General features: G+C 44.9%; 1 protein-coding gene across 2 annotated transcripts in view; it reads left to right on the plus strand.

Moving 5' to 3' along the window:
- Window positions 1-11,334: 11,334 nt before the first annotated feature.
- The window catches only part of UBASH3B (ubiquitin associated and SH3 domain containing B), a 74,268-nt gene continuing 59,271 nt past the window's right edge, over window positions 11,335-26,331 (plus strand). The window contains exon 1 of one of the 2 annotated variants that reach the window (XM_075172966.1): window positions 11,335-11,563. In XM_075172966.1, the coding sequence (XP_075029067.1) occupies window positions 11,403-11,563 (161 nt within the window). In that variant the 5' untranslated portion in view covers window positions 11,335-11,402. The remainder of the gene's footprint in view (window positions 11,564-26,331) is intronic. The other variant, XM_075172967.1, reaches the window with a different exon arrangement.

Here is a 26,331-nt window from a genome sequence, read left to right on the forward strand (position 1 = left end):
AGCAAGCAACCTCCTTCAGTTTTTATGCGTCTGCGACGCAGGAATTTACACACAGCAATGTTAGCAAATGACACATCGACTTGGTGAGGCCAACACAGAGCGCAGAATCCTGATCCAAAGCCCGTTAGAATGGAGAAGCTTCCACTGATCTCCCATGGGCCATCAGAAAGAAACGCAAGGTTGCTGACACACTGGGAGGGTCCTTTCCCAAAACCTTCCTGGAAAACACTTGGAGGATGAAGTTCAGGTACCAGGTAGGTTTTGCAGGCTGAAATCCCATTACCAATTGCACCGTAATTCCAAACCCCACCATCCCAGACCAGTAGCTTGTTCAGCACCTAGAAACCAAGGCTTTACAGGCACACTCATCCCATATCTCTCCTTCTAGCAATTCCTGCAACAGCTGGCGTGGGCATTAGACCCCAGTCTGTACATAACAAAATAATATCAGTGTTTGCTATAACCACATACTACAAATGAACCTTCTAATCACCACGGTCTCCTCTCCAATGGAAAGGCCATCAACCCACACCCAGAATTACCAGCTGATTAATGCAATATTCCCATCTCAGAAGGCTTCTTTTCTTCTCTATGCTTTAATGAGACCACGTTACAAGAAATGAAATAAAACTTGGCAAAGCTCCATGAACAAAAACAAACAAAACCTCAGTTTGAGTTACTGTGAACTTCCATTCTCTGAAGCCAGGAAGATCTGATTCACCAGCACAGTTGCTGTGTCCCTGTAGCTCTTTTTATAGCACAGCTCTGGTCTCTGCTGGGTGCCTGATTGCCCATTTCTTGTTATACTGAACACCTGTGCAAAACCTGGCACAAAAGTTAACTTTTTGCTTCCTTCAACTTGCTTCGTGCCTTTGCCCCCCTCCTGCAGTGACTCATCACTTCCAACAGACTTCTTGAAAATGACCCATTCGCACAGAAAAGCCTGATTCAGCACCCAAAATGGAACGAGTCGACTCACTGTAATCCCATACGTCTCGCTATCGAAATGCAGCTGCTCCTGGTCAGAAGTACGCTAGCATTTTAACAGGGGTAAGTTTAAGGCAGGGAATAAGAAATCTTCTGTCCAAAGTCAGCGGGACTGACGAACAGGCTGAATACTAACTCCCAGACTGAATCAGAGCACGTATGAATGAAGCCAGTTAATTTAGTTTGCCTTGCCTGTGGCTCAGACTGGTTTGGGTTTCTTATTTCTAAGCTGAAAGCTCTCATGTGCCTCCAAGGATGGCAATTCATCGCTAACAAGCTGCAACCCTTTCTCCAGCACTACCAAAGCACCTTGCAGTACTCTGAGAGGCAGCATGTGGTTCACGATCCCATTCTAGCTAAATATACTAATGCAGTCGCATTAAAGGTCTCACGTCATGTCTGAAAACCTCATCTTCAATCACACACTTGGCCTGCAGATACTGTACCTCGATTCATTTTTTCCCCTCCTTGTTTTGTAATTAATAATTGCCAGGCTTTCAAGGAGGAGGATAAATGGAAACAAGTCATTTGAGGCCTGCATTAAAATCAAGTGCTCTCATCTCTCTATACCTGACCTGCTGGAAACTTCCTTTTCGGCCCTGCTCCAAATCAATAGCTGAGAGCAGTATGGTGCAGGCTAAATAGCATCAAGCAAACCTACTTTGTATGGGAAGAATAGAAAGAAAGTCCATACTTAAAGGCCCTAGGGGAACTTCTGCCGAACAGGTAACTGCATCTCACCACAGACAGATAAATTTCAGCAGAGCAACTCCCAGTCTTTTGAAGACATCACTAGAAAATATTTCTATACAATATTCAGTGTTAGAAGTCCCTTTCAGCATAGCTAAGTAAGGGAAGCTGATCCCAGCTCGTATGTCTGCCTTCCTTATGGTGTCAAATCCAGAGCTGAGGGAGGAAGGCAGGCATCTGTCTGTATATACTGTAAGGATGCCTGATCTTCTGCGCCCCATCTGCTATAAAACTATGTGTTTGGATTTGTTGGGGTTTTTTGATTTGTCAAAAAAGTACCCAAATATTGTGCAGAATGCAGTGAAATCTTTCAGAAATAAAGCGGAATTTCCATATATGCCATGGTAGCTCCCCCCCTTTGAAATACCTCTGTGGGAGTACTGGTGGTCTGAGACTTTAACCTCTGCCAAATACCTTAGGAACAGCAAAACCAGGAGAAAAGCAACTATTAGTCGCACTGTAATTAAGCAGCTCCAACCTCCTCAATCATCCTGGTGAGAAATAATTTACTGGAGTCACTGTAGTTCTGGGGTTTTCGCTACCACATGATTTTTCTTTAAAGCAAAAATTAGAAAAATGTGCTGGAACACAACTGCCGATAGAAAACCTCATCGCTTCATCACTTGCCTAAAAAAGTCAGGGTATACAATCGTACTTCAGACTTCAGAGCTCTGGGACCAGACCCTGATTTTGCCATTGTTTACAGGCTGGTTTAAACTCCATGGACTGGAGTGTGAAAGGACAGGCGGGACCTTGCCCTCTTGGGAGAAATCAGTGTTCCCTTACATGGACGTTTCTTTCATAAAAAAGTCAAAATGTCACTGTCCCAGGGCAACTCCTCTTCTTGTGACCTCAGCCATATGGTATACAAGCTGGTCAGAATTATCTCATGCTATATTCAGCACACAAAAACAGGGCTCCCGCCTCAGGAAAAAAATTTAAAATGTCACGGAGAATTATTCAATTATTCCACCAACTCTTAGGAAAGGAGAAAATCAAGGAAGGGTAAACAAAAGCTGCTCACCATTCACCAGGATTTGGGGGGACACTCGAGGAGTGCGAGGCTCTCTGCGTGTCTTGCGAGCAGGCTGAGAGGAAATACAGGATTATCAGCAAACACAAGAGGGAAGTGCAGCACCAAAATCCAGCCCGTTGCAGGGAAAGAGCAACAGGCTTTCAGTCTCGGCTTAAAGGTTTGTGCTTACACACTGGGGCACAATGGTATAAAAGGTGGGTCATTTCATGGCAGAGCCTTTTCCACCCTCCCCTTGTACCGATGCCTGGACCCATGAAGAATCTCATTTACTTTACATGGCTTCAAGGAGGCCATTTTAGTGAACAACATTGCAAGCTTGGGCTGAGTGCAAGATGTGTTGTAGCCACAATCTCCAACTACTTAAGCAAATGCTGTCATTTAAGCCCAAGGTTAAATTCAATTGAACTGCATGAAGGTAATTTGTAATTTTCCATACTTTTGCTTGTCTAAATTCAACTATTTCATCCACTACTCTTTGACAGAATACCTCTAAAAAGACAATTTTACTAGACGCTAGAGCAGGAATCTGAATCCAGCCACTTAGGACTTTGTCTGCAGTATTTTAGAGGTTGATACAGGAAAACCTACAAGATTTAATGGAGATAATGAGCTTTCAGACTGTCCTTTGAACACAACCACAACAATTCTCCATCTTAATGATGCTACAGAATGGTTCAAAAACTCTTTGACAAGCAAAACCTTTTTTTTAATTATTTTTAGGTTGTAAAGAGGATTTTTGCAGGATCCCTTTGTATTTCCAGAAAACCCAAAGGACGACTGTACTCTAGGAACTCTAGCAGTTCTCCGGAGACCCGTTCTCAGAAGATGAAAGCCCCTCATGTTCATTACCATGTTTTCACTGAAGTAGCACATCTGTCCAGGCAGAGAAATGAAGGGGTGACAGCTGATTAGTTTGCTGGGGCTGAAAGCTCCTGGGCAGCAGCGCCGGTGGCTCTGGTGCATGTTCCTCCGCAGCCCCTGAGCCCTCCCCTGCCCCGGGCTCCTGATCTGCCCGCCGAGCCCTACTGCAATCACACCTCCATTTCCTACTCTTTCCCGTTTCTGAGCAGGTCTGTGCCTCACTAGGTGTGCAGTAAGTGTCAGCCCCTGCACCAGGGACTAAATCCTCTATTAGGCAGCAGCTTGGAGCTCGGTTGTAATTACTCTGGGGTTGCTTTTAGCTCAGCGTAACACCAAGAATTCCTGCAGGGCCATGGGCCATTTACACAGATCCGAGTGAAATAGGAATCCAGTTCAGAAGTAGGAAGCTCAAAGCGTTCATCCAGACTTTGTGTTCTTTAAAATGAGATGTATACAGTGTGGAAATGTTCCCCGGAGTCAAACAGAATGAGAAACAGATGGGAAATTATTTGCAAACAGGAACTCTTTTCTTTCCTTGTTTGCTTGCCTTGTTTTGTTTACCCCTCAAAATCCTAACAAGAAACACAAGTAGTGTAATACGACTGCAAGCTACTTCATACTAGCAGAGCTGAATAAACAAAAGTACAAAGCACTGACAAAGCAACACATTTATTTTTATGTGATGTGTTGAGTAAGGCATCAAGTCTTACCTTGGGCCCCAGTCCAGCAGACGCCGATGCATGGACTTAATTTCATTGCTGGGAGTACAATGAGGCTATGCTGCGCAGTAAAGTTAAACATATGTGTACACTTTTAGGACCTTAACCAGTAAATCTTAATTACTCTTTTTGCGGATGACAAGAGCAAGGTTTATGCTAAGTATTATTAGTAGAGATTAGAGTTTCGACTGAGCATATTTAATTCGCTGCATCATTCAGTCAGATAAAGACAGTAGCAGCTGAAATCAAAGTACCATGTAAATTTATGCTCTAAGTATGAATGTAACATTTTAGTAAATGATTGCAAAGAGTTACACATGGAGCCACACACGGTGGAATTTAATTTACGGAGAACAGCCTCTATCTTTTAGCCATTCATATAATGAAGATTTAAATATGAAATAAATTGCAAACACTTGCAGCTGAAGCAGGATGTTGGATGATGTTCATTCATATTGAAATTACATCTTTAAGCTCCTCTCAAGCTACATAAATGTATCTATAATGGATATACACGTACATGTAAAACAATCCTCTTCTGTAATAAAAAGATGTGCATTATTAAAGTGCTGTTTTCCAGATAAAATTCTTATCATTAAAAATTGGTCTTTTATGTTCCTAAGCATGTTTGATGACTACATTAGAAACATTTTTTCAGATTTTGTTTATCTCTACTGCTCCTGCTTTATTGCTGTTTTATTATTTCTATTTCAATGAACTTTGTGAAACTTGATTAATCGTTTTCACTTTTGCTTGTAAGCACTTTCACTCTATTCTCCATTCAAAGGCTGCTGCCATATCCGAAGAGAGGAAAGTTAAAAAGCAAAAATAACTAAAGAAAAGTGAGAAAAGGAACCAAAGCAATCCTTAGTGTCACTCCACTGATTTTAGTTTGTTATTGCCTGTCTTTGAGACTAAACTAAATCACAAATCTTCATATCTTTTCAAACAATTCTACAAAAGAATTAGGAAGATTTCAGGTCATGAAACACCCCCTTCCCTTCCTTTTCAATATTTTATCAAACAAATGCATTTTTCTTGAAGTAATCTGACAAGGCCCCATTAACATCACAGGAATGCACCTAAACAAATCACAACAAAAAAAAATAATTACAACAAAAACAAAAGTCAAAAAGAAAGGCCTTTGCAGAAATGCTGCAGACTTTGTACAACCTCCTGCAGATCAGCATATTTTACTGTGTGTGGGAGTTGGGGAAATCCCAGCAGCTTTCTATTGTATCTCGTTATTTCTTGGCTCATTCCCAAGCAAATAAATAATCATCGCAATAAACTAGATTCATACAAATATAGCAGAAACAGACATGAAATCCAATAGATAAGATAGCCAATACTCAAGATGTTTCTTGCACGTGGGCTAGAAGTTGGGAGCCTATTAATCTTTTGTTTGCTCAACTAACAGAGACCAGGATTACAGAGAGCAGACCACGGCAGAAACTAGCTAACCATGCTTCTCAAGCCCAGCGTAAGTGGATTTCATAACGATATGTTAATTTACCGGTGGCTTTAGTTCCCTTTGAAAATCCCACCTATGTTACTGAACAGAGACTGCAAGCGTTTTTCACAGCACACTGTACACGCACTTCCCCCTGGGTCAGCTGCACTGCTGCAGCAAGCAAGTCTGCAAGGAGAAATTAAAAGGAAGATTTGCTGCATGCAACTATTTGCCATATATATGAAAGAACTCGATACTGCACAGCTTAGGAGAGGGTAAAATCCGTCTTTGCAAGGTCTCAGCTACTCACTACTCCTACTTCCGTGGTTTGTTCTTCTTTTAATGACCCATGAAAGGCCATTCTGTTAAGACGGCCTAATGAAGCCGCCATCCCTCCCGGCAGGCAAATTTTGCTCACACGTATCCTGACCACCCTCCCTCTGCAGGGCCACCGAACCGAGAGAACTGGGCTCCAGAGAAGAGTTGGCACAGTAAATCATTTCCTACGCACATCCAGCAAGAAAGACTGGAGTCCTTCCTCACACAGAATCCCCTGTTGCCTTCTAACCAAAAATAGCTCAAAGCATTTTAAAATACATATGTTATTTTATTTTTCTTTTACACTGAGAACTGGGCTTGAAAGTTAGGCAAGCTGCACTAGATGTCATCTCCTGCCCCCTACTCTCAAAGTGCAGTATCTGAAGGACATTTTGCCTCTTGGCTCATACCTGACGTTCTTGCTCAGGATTTTATGAAATTGAAGTGGATTTTGTTTGTAATGAGGAAAATACACTCCAAATTTGAAGGAAATCCAAGCGAGAAAAGCAAATTCTCCCGTGCCTGTGGCCAGCTTAGAACCTCCAGGCCCAAGCCCCAGCTGCTCTCTAATGAAGCCAATAGTGCTGTGACCAGCCCTGGACCTGAATCCACCCCCACACCTCCATGTCTGCAGCAGAGTTTGGAATTACAGCCTCATGGCAATAAAAGCTGGAGATGGATGAAAAATCCCTGGTCCTTAGGGAGTGTTCTGCAGCCCTAATGAATCCTCCCAGAGCCCAAATCTCATGGCAGAGGTTGAGGTTTGAGGTGAGGCAGATACAGTGAAGGGTGACAAAGTCCTTTCGCAGCCTTCTGGACAAAACACAGAATCCTGTTCTCGTATAAACCAGCTGCTCTTTCTATTTTTAAATACTCCGGAGGGGCTCAAATATTGCAGTGATGAGAGAAGAGGAGGCTCATGTAAGTACCTAGGCAGATGGATGCTTAGCAAAGGAAGGAAACTATCCCTGCAGGACGGAACCACAAATAAATGCTCATTCCAGCTCAATTATTGAAGCCCAAACAGGTAAAATATCTGGATAAAGGTGTTTTAGGCTTTAAGACTAAGCTGCTCTCAGGAATGTTGTTCTTCCACTTTCACCAAGGCTCAGCAGTTGTTCCGAACATGCTCAGATGGGTGTTATAACACAAAGCTCAAGCAGTCACAAAACACTGCCCACAAAGCAATTACCAACTACATAGGAAATGAGCTGAAGTTTGCTGAAGTTTCTTTGGTCTTAGCTTTGTAAAAACTCTGACTAATAATTTTTAGTCAATTTTCATGCTGTTTTGAATCAAGTGTGAGGCAGCTGTTCATTTTTCTTGGAGATAAATCACCGTTTCTTGACATTTGGAAACTCAGGAGACAAAAAAAAAGAGGCGAAAAAGTGCTGAGGGTGGACTCAATTTTATTTTTAATTATTTAGCACATTCAGATGCTCAGCCCCAAAGGCGTGTTGACACCACTTCAACATGCAGGCAAATAATCGAAGGATGGACTTGCCAAAGCAAGATAAGGGGGAAGGCTGTAGCCCTCCTTCCCCACAGCTGCCGATGGGCCTGAAGTTGCCATGTGGAATATCTGTATGTAAAATTGCTTAAGTATGCAAATCATTGCAAGATCAGGCTCAAAGTCTAGGAAACGGCGATCTTGCTGTGTCCTTCATTGCTCAGCTCTTACTCCATGTTTGCTTTATGGCAGACTTCTTTTCTCTTTCTCTTGTCTGAGAGCGAGAGGGAGAAGGAACAGTCTTTTCCTTGCTGCTCCTACAAAGGAGGTGCTGGCCCAGGAGGAGCTCCACATCCTGTCCCTGCGCCTCCCTCCCCCCCGGGGCAACAACGCAATTCAATTGGTAATAATTCAAAAACAGAGTCCTGAACAAGGACTTTCTGAAAGCATCTGACCCCTTTTTTAAGGGAGGGAAGTTAGAAAGGAGGAAAGCAAAACCCCTGCTCTGTTTCCTGCTGTTGTGCTGTTTATTTCAGAATATTTCCATTGTTAGAGAGTAAACCCTTTGCAGGCGAACGCGAGGAGGTAGCATCAGGCTGGAAAGACAGCTAAATTTGGCTCAAATTCCTTAGGAGCCTGACCTCTTCCTATTGAAGTATATAGCAATGCTCCCACGCGCTGTCCAGTGTGGCATTTTTAAACACTCCCCCTCCAATTAATTCTGTGTTGCATTGAAGGAAGGGATATAAATAATTCCCTAGGAACGCATCTTCCTGTAGGTAAAGGGATAATATTTGAGTTTCACTCAGGAAAACAGTAGAAGAGCACAGAGGACAGACACAAGCCTGTTGCTGCAGGGACTTGCACACTTGCCTGGCTTCGTGCACCTGGAAGTTGTTGCACTGAAGTCAGGAAAATGATTAGCAGGAATAAGCATACGTATAAATTCCTAGGATCAGGCCAGCAGAGGGAAGGCCATGTGAAAAAAAACGAGAAAGGGTTTATGTGAAAATCTGACAGCATTTTAAAATAAACTGCATATTACAGGTTCCATATAGGCACAATCCTTTCATATATTTCAATTTTTTCCACTAAAAGTATTGTTAATTTGGGGGACTGAAACACAATTTTCTGAGTGTTTGCTTTTTTAAAAATTTGCTTTCTACTTTTATTTTCTTTCCTTTTCCTATTTGATCAGTAAGATCACTAAGCTTTCATTTTCAGCTTTCAATCAAAAAAAAAGGTGGGAGGAAGCATTATTTCAAGGCACATATTTAATTGATGGGAAAAAAAAAAGGACTGCTTCCCAATGAAAGGATTTTAATGCAAAAAAGCAGAGATCAAATGCAGACGCACTCACTAAAGTTACAAGGAGGCGTTTCTCTTAGCAGGCTTGAAAAATCATTTCAAGCCAGTATGCAGCCGGTTTCACTGATGGACTACAAATTATACACTCAGCTAGCCTAGATGTGTAAACATCCTATTTCTGTTCCTTCTTGTTTGTTGTAACATCTTTGATGCTTCCAGTGGAGTTAGTTGCAGCAATTCATCCAACCCACAAAACTTCAATATTATAACTCCTATAATGTGGATTTTTTTTAATTGATCATATGAATCTGTAACAGCTAGAGGAAAGAGATTCTCATCTGGGCAAAGTCCCTGGAAGCTACTTCCATAGCAAATTACATTTTTATTGTTATTTCCTGATTGAGTAATACAGCTGGAGCAAAAAAACATGCATGAGTGAAGCATATCGAGTTAAGTCAAAACATAACAATCCTCACAGATCTCTGTTGGCTGCAAATCCCTGTAGGTTGATCAGATTCCCCTGGGAATTGCCTGGAGTGCTTGTCTGGGAGGTGGGAGGGTGAGGCCATTGTTAATTTGGGATTTTCATCTTCCCCTTTCGCAGGTCCAGAACTAGCTCTATCTTTGTGGTGCTCCTAGCATGGCTCGGTATGAGTTCGTCGGTGATGAACACTTCTGGGGGCTCTGGCATATACGTTTCAGTGCAAATATTGTTATTAATAATCCTTAACTCTCTTCCTCCATTAAAATGGAATAGATTGGGTGCCTGATCCTGATTTCACGGTTGCAAAATGTCTAACACGGCTGAAATCCATGACTAAACGCTTCTTGGTTTCACCCACTGACTTTAATGAAGTTCTTGCCAATTAATAGTGGGGGTAAACGAAAGACTCAGTGCTTCAGCAACATCAAAGGAGTTAAAAGTGACTTCAAGAAATGAACAAGTAGCGCTTTGTGCGACATCCTTCTGGAGCTTTAATTTTCATGGCATTTGTTAGTGCAGCCAGTGTGAGGATGACTTGCCGGCCTGTTGTCCCTGTGGGAACACAGACCCCAGTGTAGCACGGGAGTGCTGACTGCAGCATGTGGCTGTTTCTCATCGCGCCGTTGGGTAAAGCGGCAGAAAATAAACTGGCACGGGAGGGGAATGAGCGGATAGTTGGGAGGGGGTCTTTTCTCTTCTCTGGCTTCATTGATACAACAAAATGGAAATGGGCTGGTTTTTTTCCCTAGTGCTAATAATAATTGTAGTGATAGATTTGTCATTGCCAACACTGCTTTCCTTCCCCAACATAAACTATTGTGCTTTTTAAAAATGCCTCGTAATGGTTTTTATTTATTTGCAGTGTTGTAATTTCATGTTGTTCTCCACAGCCCTGCGAGCTGGGCCTGCTCTGGGAAGATCAGTAGTGATATCTGCTTGTCTTTAAAAGTGAAGGGGAAAGCAGGGAGGCTGTGGGGTGTGTGGTGAAGGAGGGAAGAAGGGGACATCAAAAAAAGGACAAAGGAGGAGGAAGATGCCTCTTGCCACATATAAACCCTCTGGTTTCCACCCCAAACATACCAAACTGAAGTCTGAACTGAAATACAACCAGGAAGAACACAGCAATATTGGTCCTACCCAGCCCATAGGAACATGCAGCTTTTGTGTGGGAGGGGAGCAGGGCAGAGAGCAGAGCTTTGTGTCAAAGCGGACCTGACACTGGGAAGGGCAGTCCCTGCCCTGGATCCTACACGCTCTGCGGCCACGTATTCCAAGTGACGGCCTGGAGAGCGCCGAGGAGGATGCAGAAACACAAGACTGAGGTGGAAATTCTGGAGCGCAACTCTTTTGCCTCTAGCTACATCGGCTTTGACCACCAGTGCTACCACATCAAAGCGGACAGAGTGGCGGGCAGAGCCCCTGAAGTCCCAGCGTTGTCGCACAGAGCACCCTACCTCCCCTCCGCGCTCTCTCCTGCAGAGTCAGTTCAACATCGTGCAGAGCTTTTCCTCAAAAAAAAAAAAAGGAAAAACCAAAATAATTGTTTGTGCACGTGCTTTTGTTTTTTAAAGTAAGCTTTCCTTCTCCTATCTGCTCCGGCAGTGGGCCTGCTCAGCGCCTCCCCCCGTGGGTCAGCCCCCCAGCAGCGCCCGCGGCGGCTGGGCGCCCCGACCCCCTCCCACGCCCCGAGCCCCCGGGGACCGCGTGGGGCTGGCTGCCGGCTGGGGCTGCCGCTCCGCGCCGGGGCTGCCCCCGCCCGCCCGGAGGCGGCTTTAAGAGCGGGGGCGGGCTGCGCGGGGCCGCGGCGCGGGCGGCTTCTCCGCCAAGTCGCCGGTGGCGGCGTGGGCTGCGCGGGGCGCGCACGTGTGGCGGCGGCCGGGGCCGCGGGTGGGCGCGCTGCGCTGCGCTGCGCGGCGGGCTGGGGTGGGCTGGGCTGGGCTGGGCGCGGAGGAGGGCCCTGCCCCGGCCGCGGCCCCCGGCGGGGCGCTGGGCGCTGCGGGTGTGCATGGCCCTGCGCGGGCGGCGATGGCTGCGTGATGGCCCAGCGCGGGCAGCCCGCACCGCACGCCATGGCTGCCAAAGAGGAGCTGTACAGCAAAGTCATCCCCCGGCGGAACCGGCAGCACCGCGCGGGGACCATCAAACATGGCTCGTCGCTGGAGATCCTGCTGTCAATGGGCTTCCCCAAAGCCCGGGCGTAAGTCGCCGCACGGCCCCTTTTTCCCCGCGGCTCTTCCCCCTTTCGTTTTACGGCGGCGAGAAGCGACGGGCGCCTTTCTGCTTCGCTGCTCCAGACCGCGACAGGCGGGCGGCGCGGCGCGGAGCCGGCGGGGGGAGCTCCGGCCGCCGGGGGATGCCGGCCCGCACCGGGCAGCGGGGGGATGCGCTCCCGGAGCGGCCCGGGCAGCGGGGGATGCGCTCCCGGAGCGGCCCGGGGATGCCTTCTCGGAGCGGCCCGGGCAGCGGGGGATGCGCTCCTGGAGCGGCCCGGGAATGCCTTCTCGGAGCGGCCCGGGCAGCGGGGGATGCGCTCCTGGAGCGGTTCGGCGCGGCCGGGGATGCTGTACGGGGCGAGGGATGCGACGGGGAGCCGGGGGGAGCGCTGCCCCGGCTCCGGCGGGCGAGGAAGCAGGCGGGTGCCCGGCAGGTGCCGTCCCGGGTCGCGCCGCGTCCCGTCCCCGCCGCCCGCGGGAGCCGGGGTGCTGAAGGGCCCCCGCGCTGCTCGGAGCAGCCCGCCTGCACCACCCGGCAGGCATCGCTGGAAAGTTTGGGATCGGCAGGGAGGCAGTTTTTTGCACCCCCAGTTGAAATCAGAGCCCATCGTCCCTATGCTTTGAAAATAAGGAGTCCTTGGCGCAGCTGCTTTGGCTAACTCGCTCACCCGGGAGATTTTCTTTAAACCGCATACAAGTCAACCAAAAAGGAACGGAGCAAGAGAAGAAAATTTCCGTAGTCCAAAGTGGTAGGTTTTTCTTGCCCAATTTAGCAATGCCCTGGTGTAATCTGCCTGCATGTGCTTATGCTTTAAAATAATTAGGCAGCAAGCTAATGATAACTTAATAATGATTCTCCCAGTTTTAAACATGGTAACTCCTGAAGTGGGACTGTGTGCTTTAGGATGCAAATGAAACCAGCAGGGATTTGGATGATTCCTTGATCTGCTTAAGTTTTCCTTTTGTTTTTGATATATATGTTGTACCTCTAAATATAGAGATACACACATGCAGTTTTAAGGACATACGTCACCTATGGATTCATGAGATTGCCATGGATCCACTAGCACATACAAAAAATCTAATGTGTTTTTCATTGTCCTACTTACGCTCCTTATGTCTGTCAGTGATCTATAGTTATCTATTCAAACCAACATACAGCATTTATATACAATGCCTGCAAATGGAGATAGTAGGAGACTGGTAACTTCATGCTCTGCTCGTTTGGAAAAACAGATGTTTTTCAGCATCTTTCAGTGTAGCTAGAGAAAAAAGCAGTTTGATACTATGAATGAAACTAGTTATTACCTGTACAACAGTGCCATCAAGACTGACAGTCAGCCCTGGTCTTACCTAACTGTTAGCTGAGGAACTATGTCTACGGTTCATATTCTTGCCCAAGAAAACGCTAATGTTTGACAAAAATGGACCCAAAGCTTCATCATACAAGATAGGGAAGGTTAAACATAGAGAGCAAGCCAAAGAAAGGGGTAAAATACCCTCAACTGCAAAGAGTCCTTATTGCAAATATAACCAGCCAGACAGGTAAAATTGTCTTGATACTAAATTCAAGATACTGCTATATAACCCTGTTTGACAACTCAGCTGTCTGCTTGGAGGGGAACCACTTTCCTGATCGGAAGTAGCAGTTAGTGCCCCTATTCCAGCCTGCTGGAAAAACTACAAATAATTCATCATTAAAATTCAGATAAGAAGCCAAACGGAAATCAAACCAAACCACTAAGTTGTGCCATCAAGGGCACACTATGGAACGGCACACAGGTTTGGAAGCGTGAGATAGGACTGCATGGCAAAAAGACATTCCCTAAAGGTCACTGCTTCCCAGAAGCTGCTTTTTAACTCACAGCGTATTACTCGGCAAGTGTGAACGAAAGAGATTACCAAGTTGCCAAGGAGGTAAAAACACCCTGTCTCCCAAAGACGTTATTGAGAAGTAGCCTTAGAGTAAAGCCCTTTTGAGTCTTCTCCCAAAACTCTCCCACCCCTGTTTTCTACCCCAAAGCCACAGTTACAACAGGAGACAGAGAATTCAGCAAAACGGGGGATTTCAGATCTGTGCCTGTAGATCCTGCGTACAAATACAAGCAAGGCTGATACTTAAAAGTGGTGACCATCTGTTTGGATGGCTTATGCAAAACAAAGCTCCAAGTTGTCAGACGGGTCTATCAGGCATGTCACAAAATGCCATTGCTGTTGGCAACGGTGGCCTCCTGGCTTCTTGTTAGAGCCAGGGGGATTGACTGGGGCAGGGGACAGAGAGGACTGCTGAAGCTGGGGAGAGAGACACAGGAGCTAGCTGGAGATGACAAGAGTTCTGTTTTCAGATGTGGTATTGAGACAATACTGAGATCCTGGGGAGTACTCACATTGCCTAACTTTCAGCTTCTAATTCAGCTTGAGTAACTTCATGTGGCTCACACCCCTACCAATGGACAGGTCAGCTTTTGTCTCTCCAAAACAGAGATCGTCAATTATTTGATAGTACTTCTCCATGCTTACAGTTTATAACAGCAGTAAGAGCTCAGATGGCCAGGATGATCCTGGGCTTGCACTGCTGACAGGAGCTGAGGATTGCTGTGTTCATTTTATTTTTCTGGTTCCGTTTTACTTTGGGCAAGCCACTTCCACCCTATGTATGCTAAAATAATCAAAGGTGAAAGACTAAATATGATTTCCAAGTATTACTGGATGGTTAGTATAGACGAGCTCAGTTAAGGGTAGAAAATTGTATGAGCCAGGCTGAAACCAAGAGAGGATGTCATAGGCATTTACGCTTCAGGTATCAGGTATCATTGCAAAACTGCCATGGATCTTTTGTTCAAATCAAGGCATTATTAAATAAGCCTTTATTTGTCCATCCTGTATGTGGTTTATGGGGGACTGGCAATAGAGTCCATTGAAATTAACGGCGCTCCACTGATGTCAATGTCCCACAACACAGATGGAGACCCCGGAGGTTTTCCCCACTCCCCCACAGAAGTCTGTCTGTCTCTTTTACTCATTCCCAGCAACAGTTTCAATTCAGCTGGGCTACTCTAAATTACATGGTGATGCAGTGATGTACAAACCTTTGGATGCATTTACCCGTGGATGGCAATTGCTCAAACCACTATAGTATGTCATTGCTTTGGACTATTACCGTGAAGAGCTGTTCTATTTTGGTTTGTTTTTTTTTTGTCAGCACACAATCATTATTTTTTTATTTTGCAATTAGCCCATTATATTACATACTGTCTAGTCACACAGGAGGAGGCTGTCCCTATCCCAAGTAGTTTCTGATTTAAAGAAGGAAGGAAGGCAAAGGTGCTGTTATGATTGTCATTTTGCAATCTGGGCACCAATACAAGCATTTTACCCAGGGCCACACAAAAATCTAACCAGATCTCCAGTGTCTCAAGACCCTAAAACAAGAACAGGCTTCCTCTCTAAAGAGATTTCGCACAACTACTATTTCCCAGTTGCCTCGAAATATTGTACCTCATCTCATTATGGATCTACTGTCAGTGGTTGCACCCACAGATCTAACCTGACTGCCAACACCCTATATAGGTGTTGATAGTCTTCCTGAGAGTAAATAGAAGGGGAAGCACAATGTAGTTTACAGGCCATTGAAACCACAGGGGATCACTTAAAACCATGATGCATGTACAAGCAATTAAAAAAACCTATGCGTAACACGTATCTCTGTAAAATGCTAAACATAGGAAAATGTAGTGATGGACTGCAGTTTCTTTCAGGGTGGAAGAAGGCCTTTGACCAAACTTAAATTATTGGAACTAATACAGAGATAAGCAGTTGAAATCCTCTAGCCTGCATGGTGCAGAAGTCAGTGTGGCTCCAGAATCTGCGAGTTCAGTGATTCACAGTTTTCAAAGTCTCTTGTCAGAATTTAAACTCCTCAAAAACATCCTCAAAAACAGAAAGTTAAAATTCTAGTATGAGAAAAAATCCTACTTCCTTTGTTTTAATTCTGGGTGCACATATGTGCATGAATATATAAATACATAAAATTTAAAATGTTACTTGAGTTTCTGCATACAACTCTGAATTCAAGCCACAGCCCTGAGGTGCTGTTTCAGAAGAGATCCAGACCTAGAAAAATGAAGATAATTCTCTGGCCCCTGTCATTACTCAAACTGGGTAACTCACTGTCCATAAACAGAACACTTAAATTAGAGGCATCATGCTTTTGTGGTTGCCATGCTCTGTGTGATAAGCGTAAGAGATGAGCGCTGTTCTTGACACAGGTGGCAAAGCTTTCCAAAACTAAACTGATGTTCCTTCCCATCATCTCAGCCTGAAAAATGGGGACCATCTTCTACAAACAGGTCCATAATGTTGGTTCAAAGTGTAATGCTGTGCTCCTGGGTGGATCTGCTGACGCTGGACATAACTGCAAACACTTCCCCCTCATAAAAATGGGATAGACAGGAATATTTACAGTTCACCATGAATCAACTTCACCACTTCCCCTATGCTACACATTTCCTCCTTCCTCCCTCCCACAAAAGACCACCGGGTTTAACTCTCTGTTCATGGGCATGAAGAGGAGTTAATTCACGAAGCTGTACCACATTTCCCCTGGACCTGAATAGAACCAAGCCAGTCTGATTTTGATTTGCTTTCTCAGTAACTATGAGAATTTAGGAGTATTAAGAGTTTCATTATTCTCAAAGAAAAGAAGCTCAGATCCAGTTTACAAACAGTAAAATCTTCTCTTGTGTTTTGAAAATGTTTTCTAGGCTGCTAAAACATGTTTTGCCTAGTAACAGACTTAGCAACATAGCAGTATTTCAGCTCAGAAAGGCTGCGAAGTCTCTCATTCCTCTAGGGTTTAAGCTGGATTTGGGAAATACTGCATGGAAAAAAAGTGCTGCAGATAATCTTTTGATTTTGAAGTGGTTTCTGTTCCTTCATGGCCTTGCTTTCAGGGTATTAGTTTTCTGCAAATACTCTTGGCTGAAATTCATCCTACTACAAAGGACCAGCCCAAAACGTAGGCATCCATAAGTCCCACTTAAGCCCAAGCTTTAGAAGGGTTTTCATGATTCACAATGACTTGTGTTGGCCTAGGGTGTGGAGGGAAACCCCATCTCAAGTGAAGAAGTTGATGGACAGAAATGTTTCTAGAAGCAACAGTTAGAAGGGTATGTTAAACACGGATTTCCAAGTTTGTTAACAGCACTGGAGGAAATCTTAAGCTACTGAACAGAAAATCCAGGTGGTGCAAGGGCTTAGGCAAAAGCTTCCCCTAATGCTCTGTCTCTGCCCATCATTCAAGACAGTGGGTTTCGGGCTTGGATAGACCGTGCAGTAGAGAAACCGTCTAACCAAAATACTTCCACTTCCAGTACTGTATATCAGCCATCAGGCCATTGGACATTTTAAAGTAGGAGCTTGGTAGGAAGTATTTGTGACCTGTTTACACTCTACAAATAGTGAAAGAGGAAAAACTTGCTGGAGGTGCACCCTTTGGCAGATCACTTGGACAAGACCTGCTTCCCCACTGTGACCCTCCCTTTCCATGTGCCTGTCGAAGCTTTTGTGAGAAGTTGTGGGGCAGGCAGCTCTTTGCCCACGCTGGGGTTTAACAGATGAGATTCTGCATTGTAACTTGAGCAACAGTCTGAGCAATTAAGTGGTCTAGTTCATGTATTGCAATTCCTAGGTTCAGCACGGAGGCCTCTGAACGATTTTGTACATCTGTGCTGGAAGGGATCCAACAGGTCTGCACTGCGCAGTGGAACATGGATACTGCAATTGAGTTAGCAGCTGCCAGAAGGTGCACTGGAGAAAGGCTTGAGCAAACATACATTTGGGACTGAGTCCCATGGCTCCTCTGCATATGGATTTTTTTTCATTGGCTTTATTGCAGATTTCTGCTGGGGGACTGAGAGGTGATTACTGCAGTATTCAGACTGTTAGGTGCCAGCAGCTCCATTCTGTTTGGTGTGGGGGAGATCTCTATCAGATAGTTCCTTACTTTAAAGATCTAAAGTGATAAAACATAGAGGGCTCTTTATTTCCATGTATAGTCTGGAAACTGAGGCACAGAGAAGCTTAGATATATACATCAAATCTGTAGTTAGGCTGGCACTTGCACCTAAATCTGTAGAGTTTCAGTCTATTAGCTTAATAACAAGACTTAGATATCTGGTCTAAGTAGAACATCTATTTCCATGACATTTTATAAAATTTTCAAATGGAGAGAGACCTTTTCTTATCAGAGGCTGAAGAAGTCATACCCGTGATAAGATCACACTCTAAAATGATAATGGCAGCAGTAGCACTGCATATTACCCCAGTGATTCAGGATACTGTATACATAACTGCCATTAATCATACCGTATAGTTGGGAGAAGGGGAACAATCAGATCTTCAGGTCTGATATTGACAAAGAAAATGCTTCTGCCACAAATATCGAGAAAATTGTTTAAGGACAGAGCATCCCTATACAAAGATTGCTCACAGTAGTGCCAAGGTCAGTGAGTCACTACAATACTTGCTGCATAAGTGCTAGCTGCCCAGAAAGCAAGCTTGTACGTGTTCAGGGGAGAAAAAAAACCCACCTTTGTAGTGCCTTCACACACTGTGCTTCATTGGGATCTCATGTTTAAATGTCTAAGTAGCATCACCATATGCAGTGAGTTCCTGGTTCAGTGGCAAGTCAGCCAGAAGACAGCAATCCCTGGATTTCTGAGATGTGTTTTTCAGGGCTATCTAATTTTGGCAAACACTGTAAGTGATATCAGAAAGTTTCCTAGTACCTGAGTACTTAGTTCGTTTTGGTATTAAAATGACATTGTGACAAGAAAACATTTGTTTGTGCTTCTGTCTCTCTGATGACTTCTTTGTCTTGGAGCAAAGGTCCTGAACTTGATCCTACCCTCTACACTAGGAAGGAGAAGAGCTTCAGAAAGTGCAACTCACCCCACATGTCACTGACAGAGCCTGAAAAATTGCTTTGTGCCTTCTGTGTCAAAACCACAAGCAGTTAATAACTTGATCCTTAGTATGCAATTCCCTTTCAAGCTATGTATCAGTTTTGAGTGATACAGATAGCAGTGTTATCTTTTCCTTTTCTGTCCCTTTTTCTCTCTCACTTCACAGACCTGATACTACTGTCAGGAGCCAGTATAAATGTATTGATGAGATTCTCAAGACAAAGACTCGCTAGAGAAACACATGATTTCAGATATCCAGCATGGACTACTTGAATGGAGCCTTGTTTGCATAAAATGCTGATTATTCATCCTCCATGGGGGCTTGGAGACAGTGGTAGTAAGTTGGCCCATTTCTGCAGAATTCTGCAGCACTTCCTTATAAAGCCCTCTGGAAGTTTACCCCTAGATTACTGCTGCCACTTTGCTATACAAGAGCCTGTGCTTAAAGGGTGCTGCCAGCCCTCGGGACCTCCTGAATAACTACACTGACAGAAGACAGGGGGAGTTCTGCTCTTTGAAAGATCATGAGCAGAAGTTTAAAAAAAAAAATTGGTGCTTTTAAATGTCAAGTGCTAACCCTGCTGGCTCCCGATGAGACTTGCGTTTTTAAGTCACCTTTGAAAGTGAATCTTAGACTCCCAAGTCTTGCTCACACTTGAAAATGTTGCCCTAGGTTTTAACTGGCGCTCATAGTGGATTCACAGCGTGTGCTCTGCAATTGCAGAAAGAATAGAGACATCCGTGTGTGTGTCTGTACTGCACCAGTCTAATTATCCTCAACAAGCAGAGTCATCAAAAGAGCTGTAGTTTAGCAGCTGACAGCGTTTTGGATACCATCACCAAGACTTGCTGCAGGCTTTGTGCATTACAATGGGGTGCGCCGCGGCGCCTGTGTCTTACCCCATATATAAACAGACCTGAAAGGAATAGGCCTTGGCTTTGCTTGGCATTATTCTGTCCCCACCATATCCTATGCTGTGAAGTCATGCACAAAGACTGACTCTAGAGAGCAGTGTAAAGTGGAGGGGAAAAAAGCAACAGCAAGAAATAATAGGATGCGTTGAGGGAGTTGCTAAAGTCACTGCAACAAAGCAGCTGACATCCTACATAAACAGTGTTTTAGACATCTTGTACCTCTTGTCTATGTTCATAAGACACAGGTGCTGCCCCTTCAAGTCCACTCTCCCAATACTTCTCCTGAAGCTTTGACAAGTCCCAGCAGCAAAAGGTGCTTTTTAAGGTACTCCTGAAATACCCACAACTCACAGTATGCAGCTAAGAGATGTCAATCTCGCACACCTAGGGAGCAGGAGCCATCGCTCCTCCGTTCTCTGGGAAGCCTCAGCCTTCCCTTTTTTTTTTACAAGGATTCCCAAAAGACTAAAGATAGGCACGGAGAGCAGAGTTGCATGTGCAGATATGACGATATCCTGACAGGCATTGTCAGGACCTGAGTGGTTTCTGTCACCCACCAAGCAGCAGCATAAAATTTAAACAGAAAGCAAGCAATCATAAACTGGAACCTGGAAAGAGTGACAGGAGATGTGTTTGATGTCTGCTTTCCCCAGACACCAAATTCAAGTCCTTGGGACTGAAGTCTCCTGTCATTGCCAGCATGAATACCTTGCAGGCCAGTCCCTGTCAGTAGGAGATTAGCATGAAAATGCTAGCGAAAGGTTGTGCACATGGCTGAGCAAACAGCAGCCCTGAGTAAACGTTGGGATATCTGTCTTCTGTGCTAGACATGCTGAGGCATACCCAAAGATAGGTATCTCTGATAAACACCCTGGCCTTTCATAGCCTGACATCGGAAGAGGTTTTAACTGCATTTCACTCGCACCCATTGCCCCCCTGCTATTATCAAATGCAAGGCAAGGGCCACTTTTTTCCCTTTCATGTAGTATTAGCTAGGCTCTGCAGTTCATGATACTGCAGAATTAATCATTTGTGGTTAGTGACTGTGAAATAATTGCCAGTGTAGAGGCGGGTGTGTTTCAGAGAGATTTTTCATCTCCTGATTTGTAAAAATGACTATTTTCTTTCTCCTCTACCTAATGAAATATAGCAAGTTCTTACACAACACAGATCTCATTAACGGCCTGATTCAGCAAAGCCCTTGAGCACGTGCTTCTCTTGAATGGCTGAGATCAAGATGTTCGATACATTTCTACTGAGCATGAAGGGGGATGCGTTAAATGGCATTGGAAATACCTGAAATAGATAAAGTGGTACCGTTTTTCTTCTAAGCTGTTCCTCGTTTTATTGAGAGTGATTGAATCGGTTTCATGACGCAAATTTCAAGTCCCGAGTTTGTGCTGACATGAAACACTAGTATCGTTTTTCCCCTGTACGGCACTAGTGAGTAGAAGCCTGATTTTTATGCACCACAATCCTGTTGCGCTGGGGGCTGTGCAAACAGAAAAGGAAAACATCATCCCTGCTCCAGGAGCCGGCAATCTAAATAGGAGCCAGAAAGAGCAAATGCCTCTAGAGAGGAGGATAGGGAGAGGCCACATGAGGCAGCAGACAGTATCATCTCCTGCTGACAGGCAGTGATCCCAGCATTGCCTCCAAAATCCTTTGCTCTCAGTCGTTACCCATAGTTACAGTGAGTTAGATGGATGGGTGAAATTCACAGCTGCATGAGAATGGCACTGTTATGAACAGCTACTTGGAAATAAGTATCATTCCCATTTTACAGACAGAAAAATTTAAAATGAGACAATACATCAAGTCGTCGATGCCAGAGAGGGCACCTTAATTAACACTTGCCATCCACTCGAGACAAAGGGCGCTCCAGAATTGCAGGCTGTAAATGGTGTCAATGATGTCCTGCTCCCTTGTTCTACTATTATATTGAATTTATTCTTCACAATCAATATTTCTTTCTGAGAGTAGCTGCCAAGTCCTAGCAAGTGTCAAATCACAATACATTACCCATGGATAAGTTGCAGTCAGTTCTCCCAGGCACTGTTCAAAGAAATCTCAAACTAAACAAGAACTGGATCTGGTTCATATTCACCCTAGTCCATGAGCAATGGAAACACACCTTGGAGTAAATGTAACTTACAGCTGCACCTTACAAGACAGATTTATATTCCCTTTACAGTCTCTTAGCTCCCCTCCCATAGCATAGCTGTATCATAAATGCATTCATTTTCTAAAGGGCAAAGCCTCCGGTAGTGTAAATCAGCCCAGCACCATTTACTTTGTTGGAGCGATACTAATACACACCAGCTGAGGAACTTGCTCAGAAATAACCTGACTTTCATTGCTATGAAAGCTTCCTTTAGAGAAATAGGTTTTTTACACCATTCAGGTAATGCAAAAAGCCTGTGTGTAAGTAAGAATCAGTACCAAAGCCTCTGGAAGAAAAATATAAACCTCAGGTGTTTCTCACCTGTTCACGGCGCACTTATATGTTGGGGCTGCAGAGTCTTTTATAAATAGTGACTCCAGCTCTGTGCTGCAGCACGGCTTCTCGCTGCCCAGCTGCTGTGTGCTCGGGGAGCACCAGAGCCTCACAGTGCTTCCCAGAGCTGGTGCACATAATAATGTTTTCCTGGGCAGCGTGGGTGCAGCTGGCTCCCCAGGTACCCTGATTATTTGGGTCTGAAACACGTCAGCCAAGCGCAGCAGGCTGGGGGGAGAGGATGAGTCAGGAGGGGTCCACAGAGAGCCGAATCGTGCACGCTCCCTGCAGCGCACAGATAGCTTGTGCTGTGATGGCGCAGGACAGCTGATGCTGTTTCCTTCCAGCACTACAGCGATTATGGGTTCACTGCTCCACGAGCATCCATCCTCTTATGCTGTTCAACCGCCTCTCTTCTCAGAGTTAGCCCTGATGTGTACAAGAGGCCTCCTGTGTGGGGTGAGTTGCACAACTGGGACCTCTTACACCAACCTGAAACCAGCTGTATGGCAGTATTTTAAGTCTCACTTTGATTTGATAAAAATAGTGCAATTTGGGGGGGGGGAAATGACCTACTCCTCTTTTCTCCCTAAGGTAAAACTTTCTTCTTGCAAATGGGAAGATCAGCCTTTATAAGAATTCTCCATTTCATCATTCAGCTTCCCAAAGCAGCTCATCAGATGCCATCTCTGAGAGAGGAATTAACTCCCTATGAAGACCCTGACTTTGGGGGTCAATGTATCTTTCCAACTTCCACCAGTTCCTGCCCCAAAGCTGCTGATCCTCATCAGGATCAAAGGACTTTAAGCCCTTGGGAGAGAATGGCATGTTAGAAGTGCATGGTGTGACTGGGGTTTGGTTTGATTCCCATATGCCTACCAATATTTGACAGCTGTCATTCATACAACCTTTAACTCCTCTGAAAGTGCATCACACAGAGACAGACTTCTGCTAGGGCATCGCCCCTGTGATTTCAGCCTAGGCTGTGCCTTAGCGACTCGAGTGCCTAAGAAACGTGTCTCGCCAAGCTTCTTGTGTGAGTCAGCCTAAGCAAGGGCGCTGGGCAGCCTGCTGCGATCCTTTTCATGTTCTCCTAGGAAACTCCTGTGACCAGCTGCTGATTTCTTTGCTTGCGCTTGGTGTTTAGATAGGCCCATCTGCTGCAAAGTGAACTTTAAAAGGGTAGAGCCAAGGCCGCTAAAATGTGACAACAGGCAGGAAAAAATGAGTAAGTCTTTTAGGATGATGCAAAAACGGGCTGCAAGAGCCTGAGGCCAGATTGGCAGAACTACATTTGGGAGGTAGGTACTGGGATCCTTCGGGCTTAGAGATCCCTTAGCATGGGAGCAGGACTGCCATGTCGTAATGATCTTTCCTCCCTCCATTTGCCTCCCACCTCTGCTCCACCAGTCTGCATGACAAATGAAGATGTTTAAAGTTCTCCTGTTGTTGTTGCTGCCACTGCCTCTTTTCAACCATAGGACTAGGAGCTTGCTGAGGTGTCATCAGATTTCCCTGGATGACAGCTTAAGAATTTTACATACTTGCTGTCACTAGCTTGTTCTAGGGGAGAAGGATGGCAGAGATGTGATTTCAGTCCTTCCGACAGCCAGTGAGGTTATGCCGATATGGGAAGGGATGAAGGCACTATATGCTAGAGCATGCAACCCAAGCTGAGCACCTAACACCCTCTCTTACTTCTATGGGAGTGGGGGGCAGTGGAGAGGACACAGTCACCAGGGTCTGTTTATCATCCTTTCTGACATCTAAAGGTCAGTGGAAGACCTTGTCAGATCTAACAGGAAGCTCAAGCGAGCCACGCAGCGAGAGCCGCTGTGGAGCTGCCCCCCCAGCAGACCGGCTGCTGGCTTAGGAGAAGAAACATCTGCCTCGGTTCCTTGCACCACAGCCAGCTTCAAGAGCAAGGTGCTGCTTTTTTTTGGCTTCAGGTGCCCATTGGTGGAGGAGTATAGTAACTCCCTGTCTCACGGGTGTTTCGGAGGATAAATACATTAAAGATTGGGAATATAAAGGTGCAAACTATGATAGTGTTAGGGCACAGGGGTTGTATATGGACCACAAAAAGGGCATGATTCCTCCCCGGATCACCAAAAGCCAAAAAAACACAAAAAACCAAAATACGTAGCAGCACACGGGAGGAAGTTGTATTGCTGGGTTTTGGGGTTTTTTTCCTTGCAAATGAGAGTTGATTTACCGAAAGGAACGAACCATGAAACCTGAGTGCTTTGCTGTGTCTGGAAACCAAGCCCTTTTCAGAGGTCCAAAATGGATTACCTAAAGTCAGCAACCACTTTGGAGAATCTTGGCTAACTGATGCTCAGTGTCTCTGCAAATTAAACACCTCCCAACAAGCATGAAAGCATTATAAGGTATTTGCCTGAGGACACAGAGAGAGTCTCTTGCAGTACTGGGTTTAGATCTCGGTAATTTGAATTTGCCATCAGGCCATAAATAACTCAAAAATGTACTCTTATGTGGCAATTAGGTACAGTTCCAGGCGTCTAGCTCAACTTTCCACCTACTGAGTATTATTTCAATTTTGCTGCAGCATATCCCCAAGTCTTACAGGACCTTTGATGTGACTTTCATTTCACTAATAGACATGAAATTCTGTGGTTTCATAGGTTGGGTGTAAGTAATGGTAAGGAAGGAACCTTTTTTCTATGCTGCTTTATCTTTCCCTTACTTGCAACACATTAGTTTTGAGTGTCAGGAACACGCAGTTAGTTTATTTGTGGAGTATCTTTCTAATCACAAAAGTATTTGAAGCAGTTGAACAATTTAGATGAGATTATGCGAATGGGATTGAATGTTGTGACTAGATAATTGTCCCTTTGCTTCAAGGTATGCGTCAAAGCAGAGAGAAGTTTTCGGTTGGAATGAAAATTCCTGAAAACTATGGGGTTTTTGTTACTGTTATCAGTGGTCGGTGCGAAAACAGTCGGTGAATACTAGCAGCATCCCATCTACACCCTGCAAGGTCTGGGCAGAGTTGTTTCCACTGCTGAAGAGTAGTTTAAGGTATGCCTAGTGTACAAACATCCCGGTGGCTTTTGAAGTTTAAGGCAAAGTCGAGCTTTGCAGCGGCACGCTAGGCAGCGGGAATGTCATCCTTTGAACAGCGCGCTCTGAGGAACCACACAGGTTTCCACAGGCTCCCCCGCCGGGCCCCACGTTCAGGGAGGAAACCGGGATGAATTTAGGTGCCAATCTGGCAAAGGATTCAAACGTGTTGCTCAAGTTCAAACACATGAATAGTTCCACGGGATTTAATTGAGATTACTCAGGCGCATAAATGCACGGCTAGCTTGTAGCCTTTGAAACAATTTTGTTTTTAAATACTGTGGCGCAGGGTGGAGTTTTGCAGATAGACCTTTGCTGCTGTTGTTACCATTAGCTAACTGCCACCCCACATTAGAACTGCTCGATTTGGTTATCTGGATTAGTGTCTCTAATTTCATTTCCTCTTGGGTGTTAATCAAGAAGGTTTTTTCTCTTATGTGTATATGTGCATCCTGTTTGTTCTGAAATGTGCAATTCCATTATTTGGCTCTAATTATTACTGTACCTGCTGCCCATGCTGTTGACCGTGTCGCTCATCTGCTACTTGTGAAGGAACAGGGTTTCAAGTACAGATATTGCCCCGTAATAACTGTGAATGTTCTGCTGCCCGCTGCACTGTAAGGAAGGCAGAGAAATTTTCGGCAGCTTTCTTTGCCATCAGCAGGGTGATAAGTGTTATCGCCATCCCCATTTCACAGATATGGAAACTGCAAGTACAGAAGGATTAAGCTTCTGTTTTCAAAACTGGCCTTTGATTTTTCAGTTTTAAACATGTAAAAACAGGCATGTGTGAGCGCTCACACATCCAATCCCAGATGCATCACACTCATCATCTTTGAAAATCCTTGCACAACTGAAATGGAAGCATTCAAAATCAGCTCCTGCTTTTGACAAGCTGAGTCAATGTAATTTGTCCAAAGCCAAACTACCAGTCTAATTTGCATATACAACCTGGTGTGATATGTCTAACATAATCTACGAATTCAATAGCTATTTTCAAAGCTGATTTGGGGCTAGATTTTGAAAAGTATTTAGGCATCTAGACACGCAACAATTCCATCTTGTTTCCAACTATCTTTTTTAAAAGAAACCACAGGTACAGTCCTGCCCTGGTCCCCATGTGAAACCCAGGACCACCCCAGGATGGGTTCAGCCATCACCTCCTGTTCATTCTCAGCAATTCTCTCAGCACTGTCTTAGCTGCTACCACGTACCGTTCTGCACTTTCCTGCCTGCCAGATTTTCCTGTACATCTGTACACTCATACCTGTGGTGTTACACTGCATTAATG

This window comes from Calonectris borealis, chromosome 24, assembly GCF_964195595.1.
Source record: "Calonectris borealis chromosome 24, bCalBor7.hap1.2, whole genome shotgun sequence".
NCBI classification, from domain to species: Eukaryota; Metazoa; Chordata; class Aves; order Procellariiformes; family Procellariidae; genus Calonectris; species Calonectris borealis.